At 42.6% G+C, this 18635-nt stretch overlaps 1 protein-coding gene across 3 annotated transcripts in view; it reads right to left on the bottom strand.

Annotated features, from left to right (window-relative positions):
* Nucleotides 1–1060: 1060 nt before the first annotated feature.
* FAM205A (family with sequence similarity 205 member A) overlaps nucleotides 1061–18635 on the bottom strand; it is a 137502-nt gene continuing 119927 nt past the window's right edge. The window contains exons 4-6 of one of the 3 annotated variants that reach the window (XM_037798234.1): nucleotides 6777–6822; nucleotides 6214–6274; nucleotides 1061–4953 (exon numbers count right to left, since the gene is read on the bottom strand). In XM_037798234.1, coding sequence (XP_037654162.1) covers nucleotides 1230–4953; nucleotides 6214–6274; nucleotides 6777–6822 — 3831 coding nt within the window. In that variant the 3' untranslated portion in view covers nucleotides 1061–1229. Of the gene's footprint in view, nucleotides 4954–6213; nucleotides 6275–6776; nucleotides 6823–18635 lie in introns of those variants that run through there. The other 2 variants (XM_037798235.1, XM_037798236.1) reach the window with 2 other exon arrangements.

Consider the following 18635-nt stretch of genomic DNA (forward strand, 5'->3'; position numbering starts at 1 on the left):
TGTGGCATGAGATTCTCGATTTCTGGCCATATTTAGTGGCTGGATAATGTTCAGGGCACTTTCCAAAAGGAAAAGTTTTCTTTTGGCAGTCAAGGTGAACTGATTTGGTGGTTCTGCAAATGTAGTGGGGCATAATGAAGAGATGGAGGTCTGGAGCCTGAAGGTTTATCTGGTGCATTCCTTGGTGGGGGAAAAGACAGGAGTCGTCCTCTGAGGGTAAGGCAGTGGCAGATCCCAGGAAGGGATACAGCTGACCCAATTCAGCACCACTGCTTACCTTAAAAGTACATTCAGGAAGGCAAGGCTGGTAGAAAGGAGGGCAGTGGAAAAGGACCCAGGAGTATGTTGTATAGAAATGGGAGTCAGCTATATGGTCAAGGACAAGCTACTGGTAGTAACTCATAGGCTGGGATATGTTTAGAAAACCTCATGAGTCTGTGGTTCTCTCCCAGAAATGTCATACTCAACTCACTGCTTTTCTTCACACTTTGGGCAAGCAGTACAAAGCCCAGAGTTTACTCACCTCCTTCCCTCAAGAACACAGGTTACAGCAGGTTCCTAGATGGGAACCAACAGGGAGGGGAGAGGAGAAGGAGCTTCTAAATTTTGGTTTTGACACCTATCAAAATACAAAATCCTTTCCTCAAGGATGGAGCACCACGGCCCTCTTAGAAAAACCTTCCCCCCAGATTGTGGACATATACATAAGTCATCAGTTAAGGAATTTTGCCTCTGGGCCAAAATTGCCCTGTATCCGGCCACTTCTCCTTGTCAATATTATCATCACATCCACATGGCTCCTCTGGGAACAAGGAAATGATGGGAAGCCATGACTGAATCCATTTGACCTTTACCCTCAATGTACCTTAGACAAGGTGCACTCTGCTCAAGCCTATTTATCCACAGTGCAGGGTGGGCTGAGAGGAATTGTGTGAAAGTCTGACTATTAAAATGTGGATTTAAGCTCATCCCTAGCTGGGAATGCCTCCATGGCTTTCCTTAAGACACGATGGTGGACAGAAGAAGCAAACAGGCAACACTACCTAATGATATAGAGTATATTGTTTTCTGAGTATATAGTTTTCATAGAGTATATGGTTTTCCACCCACACATTAATGAAAATGACAATAGCAGTCCTCTTCAAGAGACACAGAGGTTTGGGAGCTTACAAACTCTCCTTGGTGGCACTGGGTCATCTCAGCATTTCCTCTGAGATGAGAATTGGGACCTATGGTAGATTACCTGATTGGGAGGCACAAGCCACTCGAGGAAAGTGCCGAGGGCAGTGGCGGGATTGGCTCAGGCCTGAGGCAGAGCAGACCTGACGGGAGCAGTGCCAGAGCTGATTGTCTCGAGATTGAGGGCCATCCAAGGCCAGGCCCACCTGTAGCTCAGTACGTGGAGACTGGGAGTTGGGGTCCCCTGCTGTCTTCTTGGACTTAGCTCGTACCACAGGGTCTTTGGTAGTGGCTGAGATCTTTTCAACATTTTTTTTCCTGGTTTTGGCTACTTTCTCAGCTGCAGAAAGAATGGACTCCTCGTGCCCTTTGCCTTTCGCCTTGGGGTTAATACAGTGCAGAAAGCGTTTCATCTTATTTCTCAAGCCAGATTCTGGAAGGCTGGGGCTCTTGTGAGCATGGGCTACCGTCACTGGCCCCTGCAAAATCTGACCATGCAGAGGCTTCCCCTGAATTAGCTGGTCCAGGAAAGGCTGGGTCTGTGAAGCCTGGGGCACCGTACACTGGGCAGTCTCAGGAATCCTTGCTGCTTTGCTGATGACACCTAGCTTGATTTGATTGTCTTGCAGGTCATTCTTTTCAGATGCTTTCTCCCCAGGGACTCCTGGAGGTTGCTCTGGGAGCTTCAACTGAGGGTGATGCTGGGGGCTGTGCTGATCGGGAACAGCACGAGGTAAGCTATGGCTCCATCGCCGGGGTCCTCGGTGTGTCCTGTTCAGAAGCGTCCCTGCTGGCCTCTGGTCTTCAGCAGGGTGTCTTTTTTCTCCAGTTGTGTAGAGCCCAAACCCTGCATCCCCTTCTCCATGGCCCCCTGCTGTTTTGGGTTTCCCTGGATCTTCTCTCTTCACTGTCAACGTGCAAATTTGGTCTGAGTCCTTGCTCTTGCCAGGGCTGTGGGGTTCAGGGCTCCATGCTTTCTCCAGGCTGGGGCTGTTCACTCTGGCTTCCATCTGAACACAAAGCACCTGGGCCTCTGTCCTGTCCCCACTGGGCTGTGAGATCTTGGAGTTCCAGTGGGCAGAACCATGGGGTATTTCTCTGGAACTAGCTTGCTTTTGGCTCTGCCGCACAGCCTTTAGCTCAATGGCCAGCCTTTCTTTCAGGTGGGACAATTGTGGGTCTGGGGCATATGGAGCGTCTGGTGGGATGGGGAGTTCCTGGAGCAATGTTTTCCCTTGGCTGTTCAGACTCTCTTCAAGAGGCTCCTTTGTGGATATCTTCTCTGGGACTGCTACAGTTTGTTCCCTGGACTCCCTTGCCTTTATGGGAATTCCCAATTGTATCTCCAGGGCCTTTTTTCTCAGATGGAAATTTAGTTTGGTCAAGATGGCTGTCTTGAGCGAGTAGGAGCTAACAGGATCTTCCTGGCACTCTGGAGGCACTATCTCCATTGCACCTTCCTCCTGCACTTCAGTCTGGAACTCTGCACAAGTCTCATTGGGATCTTCAAAGTCTGGCTCAGGACCTATACGCTGGTCTTCACACGAGATTGTCTGAGTCTGAGGCTCTGTTGGGCACATGACAGGCTCAGGTACCATCTCTGTGATTGTACATTGACTAGCGATTGCTGGGATCATGGCCCTGGAGAGAGCCACATAATAAAGAGTAGGCAGCCCTGACAAGAAGGCCAAATATTTGTGCCGTAAAGTCGTCTCTAGTTTCTCAATGGCTACCTCGGACAGGGCTCGGGGCAGCTTGGGGTGTTCAGTGATGATATCTGGTGAGGCCTGTTGCTGGCAATCAAGGGCTGTTGGCATCCAGGGAATAGCGTCCCCAGGTAGGTCAGGATCAGTTGCTGCCTGCAGCTCCCCAGGCTTGCTTTCTGGAATGCAGGGTAAGGGAGCCACTGCCAGGCCCCCAGGAATTCTATAGTCCCAGGAGCTAGCCACAAGGGCAGGGACAGTGCCCTGGAGGATCTGCCTACATTTGGAGTCGATGTGGCTCTGCAATATTGTCTTGGCTTTGGTGAGCAAGTATGGCGTGGGGTACCACACTGGGGCTGTGTTGGGTGAGAAAAGATCAGTAGACGCATTGGCCTCTGGGGCTGCAGGCTGGGAGACACCAACAGTGGCCAGGGCGGTGCTGTCCCAGGGCAGGGCCTGCTGGTCAGTGTGGGACAGGAGCAACTGAATGGACTGCTGGATCTTCTGGGGCAGGCCCCAGTGATGGTGGATCAATTGCTTCTGGAGGTGGAATTCCAGCAGCCTCCTGGCATGGTCTGGGAAGAAGAGGAGTTCTCTTGTGAGGACTGAGATGTTTTTCCCTGGCCAGGGAGGGTCTATGGCCTCAGGAGACTGGGCTGTGTCACAGTAGTCTGTGTCACAGTGCTCAGCACGGTGGGCATACTGAGTTCTCTGGAAAACAGCTGGCAAACCCCACTGAAGTTGGAGCTGTCTCTGCAGCAGGTGCCACTCCAAGGCTTCACACTCAGCCAGAGTCAGAAATGGGACACTCACCTGGGCTTGTTGATGATCAGGTGCAGAGGCCCAACGTGAGGGAGGTGGGGTAGAAGGAGGGGGTGAGTGGGGTGGAGTTTTTGGCAGCAGCGGCAGGAAGGAGAGCTCATTGAAAAGAAAAGGAACATGCAAGGGGGGCCTGGACATATTCCTGTTCGTGGAGAGGCCTTGAGAACCCAAGAAGGTGGCAACCAAGGACTCACTGTGCAGAGAAGGGTGGCCACAGAATAACTGGCTGTGTTTCTGCTGCAGATGACCCCCTGAGTCATCAGCGTGTCCCTGAGGCAGTGGACACATGCCCTTTAGGACTTTAAGGGCTGGAGAGGGCAAGGCCAGAGCCATAGAGTTTGAGGTTTGCTGTCGGTGGTGTCTTTGTTCTGGGTCTGTAATGGACCATTCAGAAACCCAGAAGGCCTGGATGGGCTGGCCGGTCATACATGAACCCCAGGTCTGGTGGGAAATGGTCCCAAGTTTTTCAACAGAGGCCTTAGAAATATCATTCAGGATGAAAGAAACTGGGTGGTTATTTCCAGGCTGGTGAAACAGTGGTGGGTCTGGCATAAGCTGCCTCAGGGACTCCTCCACACGTCTGGGGAGCCCCCATTTCTGGAAATGCATCCATTTTCTGACATGTAACTCAAGAAGCCTCAGGACTTCAGGACTGAGGAAAGGCAGGTGGGCAGGGAGGACAGTGGCCATATGCAAAGCCATAGGATGTGTCATGTTAGTGAGCTCTGGGTTCAGGGGCAGCAAAGGAACTTGGGATTTTAGAGGTTGCTGGCCTTGGTTCCCCTGGACAGTCTCAGAGTTTCCCTTCACCTTCTGGTGGTTCACTGCAACCTTAGGTTCCTCAAGCCTTGAAGAAGTCACAGACTCTATGCCTCTGGGCACATCTGATGGTGGAAGTCCCTGTCCTAGATTCAAGTGTTTAGCCAAGTAATCTTGGATGCTGAGGATACTGAGTGACTGGGCAGCTGTCTGGGTTAAGGATTCCTGATCTGTTAATTGTGACAGTGTGGAGGTTAGGGATGCCAGTGAAAGCTCTCTAGACTGCTGGGAAGGCTGCTCCATACTGTTCTCAAAAGAGCCACTAGACATGGACATTTCTAGGCCAGAAGAGACCTGTGATGCCCCCGATGAAATGTTCTTGCTCTCCAGAAGTTGCTGAATCTCACAAGCCACAGCATTGCAGACGCGGCAGCAGGGGTCTGCACAAAGGATCCGCCGCACACTTCCCTCCTGAGGAAGCCAGCCCTGGCTGGGAAGGGAAACATGGCAACCATTAGTGAAGCAGGGCCCTCTGCCTCCTTGGAAGAGTATGGCCTCGGGGATAGGGGTGGCCCTCCCCTAGTCTTATTAGCCCTAAGTCCTACCCCGCAGTACTCTACTCCATAGCTTTTCTCCCTACGAAAATGGCATTTGGTGGGTTAGCACTGGGTGAGCTAAAGATCCGGGACTTATTGGACAAGGTCTTAGACAACCCAGAGGAGGGCAAGGCCCTAAGTGAATGCTGGGTTTGGGGTGTCCATTGTTTGTGGACCTGTGTTGATAAGCTGAATTAGGAGATGGTAACCAGACAGATAGGGCCACCAAGTGATGAGCTGATGAGATGTTGCCAGGAACGTCATCAGATAGAACCTGGAGTCAGTTTTGTTTAGGGCTAACAAAGCCAAAGCCTGGTAATGAGCATTTCCATACTATGGGAAATGATATCCTTGTGGGAACTGCATTCTGGCAGTTGGAGCCTGTCCCTGGTCCATGTACAGAATATCTCTTTGGAACCAATCCTGTCCTTTTTCTTTTTCTTTTTTTTCCTTTGTGTGTGCAGTAATGAACTTGAATTTCTAGGACTTTTCATAAATGCATGTCATGTGAATACACATAACCCTTCCATTTAGGTAGTGTATCTGGACTTAATATTTTGTATAGGAAATACTGGTCTTTTTTGTTGCATGTGAATGTGAGTGTGTATACAGATTATTTATATCTTTGCCTTTGGAAAGATTCCTCCCTTGAGATGTCTCTAGAGATCTTAAGAAGAGGATAAGTTGATAGGCTTCTGTCTGAGGGCTGGCCCCAGACCTGGACTTCCCAAAGACTGAACAGAGGATTGATGTCAGCAAGGTCCAGACACTCAGAAGAGTCTGCTTTTGAAAGTGTTTAGGTACAAAAAGAATATGACAATGGTGACTTATTCATGCATCCATTTTCTTGACTGGATAACTGATTCATTGTTGAGTTCAACCCCATGTAGAGTATTTTATGAACTAGTCAATAGTCAACTCTTGAATTCCAGGACTACTGTGGCTTTAGCACCAAGAGCAAAATTGGGAGACTTCCCTTTTGGGATGTCTGAACCCCTCTACCCTGCCAACCTTCTCAACCCCTTAACCAGCCTCTACCGTGCATGGCTCCTGCCCAGCCATTATAGCTTTTCTCATCCCTGCCCCACACCAAGCTGACAGCTCAATCAAAGGCCAAGCTAGAGTTTGGGAGAGAGCTGACAGCAAGAGATCACCTTTTCATGAGAGAGAGAAGCTCCTGCATCTTCTCAGCTACCTTCTGGGAAGCGCTCCTATCTGAGAAAGCAGAAGACAGTGTTATATGGCATGGGAGAGAGTTCCCATACATATACTAGGAAACTGAGTAGTAAGGCCATTAGACTTTGAGAGGAGAGTGTAAACCACAACTTAAACATTTATGATGTGCTGTCTCAATCCTAATTTCATATCCACAGCCTGAGGCAGTATTGTCAATTTTATGCCTATTTTATGGGTAATAATATTGAGATGCAGTGACATCAACAGGATCAGAAAACCAATAAATGACACAGTTAAGGGCTTCTGCCTACTCCCTCATCTCTTCAATCCTAGGGAGATAAGGCAGAGAAGTTTGGAATATACCCAGGCTCTGATATTCTATTCAAGGAGGGATGTGAGAAGTTTCGTTTTGGGAATTGGCGCCTTCAGTGATTAGACGACCTGACTCTTGGGCACTCAAGAGTCAAAGAGGTCAGTGGTCAGAAACCATGGGAATGGTGCCTACAGTGGAGGGGAGTGTGAGGAGAGATTGGAACTTTACCTCCTGGTGCTCCATCTTTAGCCCCTTTTCTGACTTTTTGATGACGCTTAAAGACAAAAAAATTAGAATGTGAAGCTGTGGCAGCATTCTCTTTTTCACATTCTTAATGAGACAAAACCTATAAATACTTCCCAATCACTTTGTATGTTTATATACTCTCCTACTTTCCCCACTCCACTTTTTTTTTTTAACTTCATTTTCTTTCTTTTCCCATTTCTGAATCACTTTGAGGCCCTTCCATACTCCATACCTCTCACCCTTTTTTCAGTAATAGTTTTGAGGAAGGATCAGGATGAGAAAGAAGAGAGGAGAACAAATTAAAGTGTGGGTGTTTTCAGTTGCCAAAGGGCTTCAGCTTACTAAGTTCTTAAAGGAGCACCAACCAGAAAAGTCATCCAAACGGGAAGGTCTTCTGAGATCCAGTGAGAAAGACTACATCCTTGACCACACTCCATCTCAACCCAACCAGGTAGAAGACTCTTGGCTTTTCAGTTAGAGTACACTGTACAGAGGGCCTGGTAAGGAGTTATTTCTAGGATCTGAGAAGAAAAGCACTATTCAAGAGTAACTGGATGTATATTGAAAAAAATTGCAGGGGGTGATAAGCAGAGAAAATGGATTTAAAACTTTTTGTCTAAGTTCATTCTTGGTTGTAGTGTTTCCATACCTGGCAGCTTTTGGTAGTTTCCAACCTTGATCCCTTACGTCTCCTTTTCACTTGCCAAATAATTAGGATAATGATGAAGATGGGGCCATAGGTATATAAGGGATCTCCAAGACCCCATATAATAAAAGTCGGGCTCAACATGGTCTAAACCTGAATAGCATGAGGAGACCGGCCATCCCTCTATCTAGGCATCCAGGATCCTAGTGCCTAATGATTCCAGTGCTACGCCTTGTCATGTACACCTCACAGACAATGGAACCAGGCCACTGGATTGCATCACAAAGCCCTCCAGTTTCACAAGGACATAGTAGTGTCAAAGACCTTTATTTGTCTTCAGGAAGCTCATGGTTATCTGTAAGAGTTATAGAGTCTGTGCCTAAAGGTACCATAGTGACTGGCAGAGTCTATGTTCCCATTCTCTCCATTCTCTACACCCTGCACTAAGGTGATGCTTCAGTTCTCTAATTTAAGACAATAGTCTGGTTACTCTCCCCCAGAAAACTGAGTGGTTACGCACCCAGGGCACCTTATAAGAAAGAGTAGCTAGGACAGGAGAACCTCCACCAACTCGCCCACCTGTACTGGTTATATATCTGAAAAGCACATTAACAGGTTAGGGCAGCTAGAGTTAGTTAAGGCTTGGAAACAGAGATTGATATTACAGGTATTGTTACAGATGATTAGTAAGTAGAGGTTAAGACAGAGGACCATGACTGATGTGGCAGGCAAAGGCCAAAAAAGCAGCATCTTTAAAAGATATTGTGGGAGCAGAGAAGGGATGCCTCAAGTCTTTGTGGGCAAGAGCTGGTAAACACTGCCTTTAAGGAAGACACACGAATGAGGCTCACTTCTTGAGGCCTGTCCAAGCTTGCTGTTCCAGAGCTACCTCTACAGGTGGTTTAACATTCTGCCTGCAGAGATGGGTAGTGACCACTTTCACCTAATGGCCAGAAACTAATTACTCATGGTTGGATCTAGTCCTCTACTCTGGATGTAAGCTGTTTGCCTGAAGTGTTCGGTATTTTATTTTGTTTTGTTTTGTTTTAACTTGAAATTTCAAAACCTTTAGGCAGGGCAGGTGTTTTCCATTCAGCCCCAGGACCTTACTCATATCTATATCCTATGTATTCATTTACACATTTATGCTTCTTACTTTTCCCCTGTGGTCATTTTGATGTGCCTCCAATACACCAGGATTTCTTTGAGAAGTTCTTGCACTAATGAGACTGCTTCCACAGCCAAAAAATTATTAGGCTAGAAATCTCTGAAAAGGCTATTTAGTTCTTCCTCCAGCATTCAGTCCCCTGCCCACCAAGTGTGGTGAGCACTCAATACATGCTCAGCTCTAAGCTGGGCAGTGTGAGGGGTACAAAAAGGTTTGAGTTTATTGCATGCTCATTCTCAGAACACTTAAAAATCCAGTTTCAAATAGAGAACTAATTCACATATAGCAATAGTCAAAGATTACTTCAAATAATTTTATGTACTCAGTTTTTAAAAAAATGCAATTTTATTGAGACATATTCACATAGTATAAAAACCAGCTGAAGTATACAATCAGTGCTTCAACAGTATTGTCACATAGTTGTGCACATAGGCCCATGATCCAACTTAGGTCATTTTCATTACTCCAGGAAATAAATAAAAATAAAAATGAAACCTATTCCTCCCATACTCCTTATCCCCCCATATTACTGACGCATAGTATTGTTGTGGTACATTTTTTACTGTTGATGAAAAAATATTAAAATATTGTTAACAATATTGCAATAGGTACATTTTTTCCCATATATGCCTCTATTACTAACTTAAAAATTTTTTTTTTATTTCTTGAGATTGTTCACATACCATACAATTATCCAAAGATCCAAAGTGTACAATCAATTGTCCCTGGTACCATGATACAGCTGTGCACCCATCACCACAATTAATTTTTTTTTCAATTTTTAGAACATTTTCATTACTCCAGAAAAGAAATACATACAAAAAAAGGAAACTCAAATCCTCCCATACCCCTAACTATCCCCTCTCCATTGCTGACTCATAGTATTGGTACAGTACATTTGTTACTGTTGATGAAAGAATATTAAAATACTACTAACTGTAATTAGTTTGCAATAGGTATATTTTTTCCCTATATGCCCCTGTATTATTTTTTTAAAAGTTTCAGAATAGTATTTAATTTTCAGATATTTATTGTCATCTTATTTGATATAACAAAATAGTGGCCATATTATAAATTTTACAGATGAGGATATTGTTGCACTATTCTCACCATACATAGGTTGCGGAATAAATCTGAATACAGATCAATACTTCCCCTTCTTCCTCCTTTGTATATTTACAAACATGCCTACACATAACCCTTGCTATTCAAATTATTTTTATCTGAACCAAGGAACTAACTGCATTGAGATAATTTTGTTTTTTTTTATAGGAATTCTCACTGTAAACTATACAAGCTTAGGGATTAGAGAGTAAATAGATTTTTTTTTAAACCAAATCCTCTATCTGAACTCAGAAGCTAAAATGGTTCAGTATTTTCCATTAACTATGCAATAAATAGCAAATCTTGGGTCCACAGTTAATGTTGTTTTGTTTCAGTGTATGTAGTAGAAGTTAATAATTGCCACTTAAATTTAGTGGTTCAATGACTACAATAACAGATATCTCTCCACATATAAATAGACATTTTCATCACCACTGCTCCCTACATGCCTTTACTCTATATATCCCATGCGTATCTCCAGACAATGGCATTTAATCTATACCAACCAATAAAACATAATTGAGAATACACATTTTTCAATGCACTCAAAAAGTACAAGAGTATTCCTTTGGATTTTCAAAAGAAGTCTATATTTTCAGACTTAAATTTAATAGTTTTTAATTATTCTTAGTCTAATTCCTGTTTTATCAGTTAGGAAACTAAGAGTCATCTCACAAGTTAAGTGAGATGACCACATTTACAATCAGCAAGACAGAAAAGTGAGGCAAATATCTTCATCTTCTGACTTCTGGTGTTTCAGAAAGAATGCCATACCATAAACCTGAGTTATCCATTTGAAATAGAGTGAAAGAAATGGTAGCATGGAATAGGATGTGATACCAAGTATGTCTTCTCCTTTATAGTGTCACCATTCTGCAACATCTGTTTATTCCTCTCTAAAATATGGAATTAAAAATAATTTAATATAGGGTTGTGTCTTACAATGAGTATGATGATTGTGCCAGTTTGAATGTATTGTGTCCCCCAAATGCCATTATCTTTGTGGTCTTGTGTGGGGCAGACCCTTGGGTGCTGGTTGGATTTGCTTGGAGTGTGCCCCACCCAGCTGTCGGAGATAATTTTGATGAGATGTTCCCATGGAGGCATGGCCCCACCCATTCGGGGTGGGCCTTGATCGATGGAGCTATATAAATGAGCTGACTCAAAGAGGAAAGAGAGTGCAGCTGGGAGTGATGTTTTGAAGAGAAGCAAGCTTGCTAGAAAGGAACATCCTGGGAGAAAGCCGTTTTGAGGCCGGAGCTTTGGAGCAGATGCCAGCTGCCTTCCTAGCTAGCAGAGGTTTTCCGGACGCCATTGGCCACCCTCCGGTGAAAGTACCCGATTGCTGAGGTGTTACCTTGGATGCTTTGTGGCCTTAAGACTGTAACTGTGTAGTGAAATAAACCCCCATTTTATAAAAGCCTATCCATCTCTGGTGTTTTGCATTCTGCAGCATTAGCAAACTAGAACAATGATAATAAAGCCAAACTTATATTCAGTGGACACTATATGGCTTAAAAAATGCATCTTCATCTAATATTATGGAACCTTTCTCCATATCTCTCCTTTCTTTGTTTCTCTGTCAGTAGGGCTCTCTTTAGTATCTCAAGTAGGGCAGGTCTTTTATTAGCAAAATCTCTCAGCATTTGTTTGTCTGTGAAAAATTTAAGCTCTTCCTCACATTTGAAGGAGAGCTTTGCTGGATAAAGAATTCTTGGTTGGCAATTTTTCTCTCTCAGAATTTTAAATATGTCATGCCACTGCCTTCTCGCCTTCATGGTGGCTGCTGAGTAGTCACTACTTAGTCTTACATTGTTTCCTTTGTATGTGGTGAATTGCTTTTCTCTTGCTGCTTTCAGAACTTGCTCCTTCTCTTCAGTATTTGACAGTCTGATCAGAATATGTCTCAGAGTGGTTTATTTGGATTTATTCTATTTGGAGTTTGCTGGGCATTTATGCTTTGTGTATTTATGTTGTGTAGAAGGTTTGGGAAATTTTCCCCAACAATTTCTTTGAATACTCTTTCTAGATCTTTACCCTTCTCTTTCCCTTCTGGGACACCAATGAGTCTCATATTTGGATGTTTAATATTATCTATCATATCCCTGAGGTTTATTTTGATTTTTTCAATTTTTTTCCCCATTCTTTCTTTTGTTCTTTCATTTTCCATTTTGTTGTATTCCAGGTTGCTGATTTCATTGTTCAGCTTCCTCTAGTCTTGTACTCTGAGTATTCAGAATCTTTTTAATTTAACCAAAATAAAAAGAATCTGCTGAGGGAGATTCTTTTATTTCCATAAGATCATCTATTTTTTTATTTACTCTTGCAATTTCTTCTTTATGCTCCCCTAGGCTCTTCTTCATGTCTTTTATATCCCATGTCATGCTCTTCTTCATGTCCTTTATATCCTGTGCCATGGTCTCATTGTTTGACTTTGTTTCTTTGATGAATTGCTCCAAGTACTGCGTCTCCTCTGATCTTTTGATTTGGGTGTTTGGGTTTGGGTTATCCATATTGTCTGTTTTTTTCATATGCTTTAAATTTTTCTGTTGTTTTTGGCCTCTTGGCATTTGCTTGACTTGATAGGGTTCTTTTAGGATATGTATGCTAATTCAAAGACTTCTCTCTAATTTATCATATCTACAGCTTGGTGGCATACACTTTCTCTAACTAACCAGCAGTTGGCATCTGCGAACCACCTATTCCCCTCAAGCCGGTTCTCCCCAACTTTGTCTTTGTGGTGTGTGGGGGTCTGATTCTTGTGGGGTCCAATTGGTGCACCAATTTTGCATGTGTAGTTGGTGCTGTCTGCCCTGAATGTGGGGTGTGTGTCTGAGTGGTTAGGGAGTGAGAGCGGATTTAACAATCAAACCTCCCAGATGTTCCTGGAGATTTAAGGCTGTTCCAAGAGTCTAAACCTTCAGTTCGGTCTCACCACAGATTGTCTCTGCCGCTGACCCACAAGTCCTTGGTATTGGCGTATGGTCCCTGGGATTTCCGAGTGGGTCCCTCTTCCAAGCTGTGCCTTCCAGGGCCTCTGCTAAGGGAAGGCTGTGCTACATCACAAGTGCACGCCAACCCTCAAGGGAAGTTCTGGGCCACCGGGCCGTGTAGGGGCATTCCCAGCCTGCTGAAAGGATGGCTGAATGGGGCGTGTTAATTTCCCCCTTTTTGCACTGCTCTGCCTTCCTAGCTCTGGGACAATTAGCTGCGGGTGCGCAAAAGGCTACTGTTCATGCCAGATATTGTGGCATGTGTGTGCATTGCTGGAAACACTTCCCATCACACTGGGTTTTTTGGCGCACCTCTGGGCTGTGGTGATGGCAACAGGCAGGAGCGTTCTCAGCCCGCCAGGAAGATGGCTGTAAGGGGCATGGTTTTTTTTTTTTCCCTTTTGGCTAACCTCTGCCTTCCTAGCTCTGAGACAATTAGCAGTGTGTGCTTGAAAGGCTATTGTCCATGCCAAATATTGAGGCATACTCACAGGTTGTGGAGATGCCGTTCCTGCCACACTTCCCTGTGCAGTTCTCACTGCCATATCCTCAGCCATTTTTGAGTTTTTAAAAAGAACTAGTCCAACACTAAATGCCAACCCATGGTTTCCCCAAACTGCAGTGTGGCTGCTGGATATTCAGCAGGCTTACTCACTCATTTCAGAATGCAGACTCCCAGTTTCACCAAGTGCACGGTTCCTGTGGATTTAGCAGACTTTGTCCAGCTGGTGCATTGCTGGAACTGGTGTTCTGGGTGACTTTCTGGCTTTTATCTAGTATTTTTCATGGAGGTGTTTTTTTGCCGTCTCTCCTAACTGCCATCTTCCAGAAGTCCAGATCCACAGTTTTTACTTATAGATTTCATGCTGTGATCTTGGGCATTCCTCCAAATTCAGGTTGGTGTATGATGAGTGGATGGTCATGTTTGTCCTCCCACAGTTATTCTGGATTATTTACTAGTTGTTTCTGTTTTTTTTTAGTTGTTCTAGGGGACTACTTGGCTTCCACTCCTCTCTATGCCACCATCTTACATCCTCCTATTACTAACTTTTTATAATAGTGTTGTACATCTGCTCTGGTTCATGAAAGAACTTTTTTTATATTTGTACAGTTAATCATGGACATTGTGCACCACAAGATTCACTGTGGTATACATTCCTATGTTTTGGCCTCTGTGCTGGTTTGGATGTATTATGCCCTCCAAAACGCCATTATCTTTGATGCAGTCTTGTGTGGGCAGGAAATGTATTGGTGTTGATTGGGTTGGAGACTTTTGATTGGATATTTCTGTGGAGATATGATCATTCAACTGTGGGTGAGATCTTTCATTGGATAATTTCCATGGAGGTGTGGCCCTGCCCATTCAGCATGGGCCTTGATTAGTTTACTGGAGCACTATATAAGCTCAGACAGAAGGAGTGAGCTTGCTACAGCTAAAAGGGACACTTTGAAGAATGCACAGAGGCTGAGAGAGTAGCTGCAGATGAGAGACAGTTTGAAGATAGCCATTGAAAGCAGATTCTTCTCTGGAGAAGCTAAGAGAGGACAAATACCCCAAGAGCAACTGAGATTGACATTTTGAAGAGGAGCTGCGGCCTAGAGAGGAATGTCCTGGGAGAAAGCCATTTTGAGACCAGAACTTGGAGCAGACACCAGCCAAGTGCCCTCCCAGCTAACAGAGGTTTTCTGGATGCCATTGGCCATCCTCCAGTGAAGGTACACGATTGCTGATGTGTTACCTTGGACACTTTATGGCCTTAAGACTGTAACTGTGTAACCAAATAGACCCCCTTTTATAAAAGCTAATCTATTTCTGGTGTTTTGCATCCCAGCAGCATTAGCAAACTAGAACAACCTCCAACTTTCCTTCTGGTGACGCACATGACTCTAAACTTTCCATTTCCACCACACTCACACACCATTCAGCACTGTTAATTATTCTCACAATAACATTCTACTGTCACCTCTGTCCACTTCCAAATGTTTGTGTTCAATCTTGTTCAAAATTCTGTGCATATTAGGTAACCATTCCCCCTTCTCTACCTTCTGTTTATCTCTAGGTACCCTATAGTCCATGTTTTCAGACTGAGTTTACATATTCTAGTTAGTTCATATTAGTGAAATCATAGAATATCTGTCCTTCTGTGTATGACTTATTTCATTTAGCATTTTGTCCTCAAGGTTCATCCATGTTGTTGCATGTCTCAGGACCTCATTCCTTCCTTTTTTTTTTTTTTTTTTTTATTCCCTCCATCTCTATAGCACTGATATCCACATACTGAGGGTGTAACTCTGAAAGAAAAGGAGGCCTGGAGTGTTCTTTTTTAAAATGCAATTTTATTGAGATATATTCATATAACACGCAATCCTTCAAAGTGTACAATCAGTTGTTCATAGTATCATCATACAGTTGTGCATTCATTACCACAATCACTCTTTGAACATTTTCATTACTTCAAAAAATAAAATAAAAATTAAAATAAAAAGAGCAATCAAAATATTCCATTCCTCTCCTCCCACATTGTTCATTTACTATTTTTTAACACCCATTTATTGTTTTAAAAACAAAATTTCAAATGGAACCAGAACAAAAGAATAAGAAAAAACAAAAAGCCTAAAATAACTACATTGCTTCCAACATGTTCCTACCATACTCTACAAAAATAACAAACCATAACCGAACAAAGGAATAAGAAAAACAAATAACCTAAAATAACTACACTGCTTCCAATATGTTCCTACCATGCCCCAAGAAAATAAACAAACTATAACCCAACAAGGAATAAGAAAAACAAATGACCTAAAAGAACTACATTTCTGCGAACTTGTTCCTACCATACCCCCCAGAATTTAACAGATTGCAGTTGTTCCTGAGCATTTCCATGACATTAAGTTTACCCTCCATAACTTGTCTGTTCTTATTAGATTATCATTCCCCCTTCACTATTTGCTGTCTATCACTAGGTCCCTACATTCTACTATATAAACCATTTATTTTGCATTTTTTGCAGAGTTCACGTTAGTGGTAACATACAATATCTCTCTTTTTGTGTCTGGCTTATTTCGCTCAGCATTATGTCTTCAAGGTTCATCCATGTTGTCATATGTTTCACGACCTCGTTCCTTCTTACTGCCACATAGTATTCCATTGTATTTATATACCACATTTTGTTTATCCACTAATCTGTTGATGGACATTTGGATTGTTTCCATCTTTTGGCAATTGTGAATAATGCCGCTACGAACATTGGTGTACAAATGTCTGTTTGTGTCCTTGCTTTCAGATCTTCTGGGTACATGATGAGGAGCAGAATTGCTGGGTCATAGGGCAACTCAATATTTACTTTTCTGAGGAAATGCCAAACTGTCTTCTACAGTGGCTGTACCATTTTACATTCCCACCAGCAGTGAATAAGTGTTGATATTGCTCCACATCCTCTCCAACACTTGGACTTTCCTGTTCAATAGTGGCCATTCTGATAAGTGTGAGATGATATCTCATTGTGGTTTTGAGTTGTATTTCCCTAACAGCTAATGAAGATGAGCATCTTTTCATGTGCTTTTTAGCCATTTATAATTTCTCTTTGGGAAAATGTCTATTCATATCTTTTGCCCATTTTATAATTTGGTTGTTTGTCCTTTAAATGTTGAGTTGTAGGATTTCTTTATATGTACTGGATATCAAACCCTTATCAGGCATATGGTTGCCAAATATTCTCTCCCATTGAGTTGGCTGCCTTTTCACCCTTTTGACAAAGTCCTTTGAAGCACATAAATGTTCAATCTTGAGGAGTTTCCATTTATCTATTTTTTTCTTTTATTGCTTGTGCTTTGGGTGTAAGGTCTAAGAACCTACCTCCTATCACTAAGTGTTGAAGATGTTTCCCTACATTTTCTTCTAGGAGTTTTATGGTACTGGCTTTTTAAAAAAAATTTTATTTTGAAATAATTTCAATCATATAGGACAGTTGCAAATACAATACAAACTCCATAAAGAGAACTCCAACACCCCCACCCCCAGATATCTGTATCTACCAATTTTACATTTTGCTACCTTTGCAGTATCTTTCTTTCTCCTTCCTTCCTCCCTCCCTTCCTCCTTCTCTCCCTTCCTTCCTTCCTTTCTTCCTCTCTCCCTCCCTCCCCGTCTTTCTTTCAACTATATCTATTATCTTTCTATCAATTATCTATCTACCCATTTATCATCTTCTGAACATTTGAGAGCAGGCTGCATATATCATCCTCCTTGAGCTCATAACACTTCCATGTACATTTCCTACAAACGAGGATATTCACTTATGTCATTAACTTAACTGAAGTTAATTCGAGAAAATTAATATGGATATAAAACTTAAATTCTATATTCCAATTTTTCCTTATGCCCCCTTTGAGCTTTTCTCCTCCATTCTTAGATCCACTCTAGTATCATATATTACATTGATTGTCATTAACTCTTAATTAACTCTTTTTTTTATCATTACAGTTTATGTATTTTAGATCCTGTAGGAATTAAATAGTGGAGTTATAAATAAAAAATACAGTAGTATTGGTATTTATATTTACCATGTGATCTTTACACATGTAGTTTCAGTCAACTGTTTAGTGTCCCTTCCTTTCAGCCTGCTCAACTCCCTTTAGCATTTCTTATAGGACTGATTACAGGTGATGAAGTCCCTCAGCTTTTGATTATCCGGGAATGTTTTTATCTCCCCCTCATTTTTATCCTCCAGGTGTTTGTGAATTCTCCAAGTCTCTGATGGTTATTGACTTCTATTTGTGGTCAGAGAATGTGCTTTAACAAATTCATTTTTTTTTAAATTTATTGAGGCTTGTTTTTATGTTCCAGCATATGGTCCATTCTGGAGAAAGAATGTGTGTCCTGGTGACCTGGGATGTAATATTCTATATATGTCTGTTAAAATTTTCTATATCTCTTTTTCCTTTCTTTGTTTCTCTGTCAGTAGGGCTCCCTTTAGTATCTGAAGTAGGGCAGGTCTTTTATTAGCAAAATCTCTCAGCATTTGTTTGTCTGTGAAAAATTTAAGCTCCCCCCTCAAATATGAAGGAGAGTTTAGCTGGATAAAGTCTTCTTGGTTGGAAATTTTTCTCTCTCAGAGTTTTAAATATGTCATGCCACTGCCTTCTCACCTCCATGGTGGCCACTGAGTAGTCACTACTTAGTCTTATGTTGTTTCCTTTGTATGTGGTGAATTGCTTTTCTCTTGCTCCTTCTCTTCAGTATTTGGCAGTCTGATCAGAATATGTCTTGGAGTGGGTTTATTTGGATTTATTCTATTTGGAGTTCGCTGGGCATTTATGCTTTGTGTATTTATACTGTGTAGAAGGTTTGGGAAGTTTTCCCCAACAGTTTCTTTGAATACTCTTTCTAGACCTTTACCCTTCTCTTCCCTTTCTGGGACACCAATGAGTCTTAAATTTGGACGTTTTATTTTATCTATCATATCCCTGAGGTCCATTTCATTTTTTTTCCCCATTCTTTCTTTTGTTCTTTCATTTTCCATTCTGTGGTCCTCGAGGTCACTGATTCACTGTTCAGCTTCCACTAGTCTTATACTATGAGTATCCTGAATCTTTTTAATTCGGTCAACAGTTTCTTTTATTTCCATAAGATCATCTATTTTTTTTTTTATTTACTCTTGCAATTTCTTCTTTATGCTCTTCTAGGGTCTTCTTCATGTCCTTTATATCCTGTGCCATGGTCTCATTGTTTGTCTTTAGTTCTTTGATTAATTGCTCCAAATACTGTGTCTCCTGTGATCTTTTGATTTGGGTGCTTGGGTTTGGGTTATCCATATCATCTGGTTTTATATGTGTGCCAGTTTGAGTGTATTGTGTCCCCCAAATGCCATTATCTTTGTGGTCTTGTGTGGGGCAGAAGTTTTGGTGCTGGTTGGATTTGCTTGGAATGT

The sequence above is a fragment of the Choloepus didactylus genome, chromosome 10 (genome assembly GCF_015220235.1).
Source record: "Choloepus didactylus isolate mChoDid1 chromosome 10, mChoDid1.pri, whole genome shotgun sequence".
NCBI classification, from domain to species: Eukaryota; Metazoa; Chordata; class Mammalia; order Pilosa; family Megalonychidae; genus Choloepus; species Choloepus didactylus.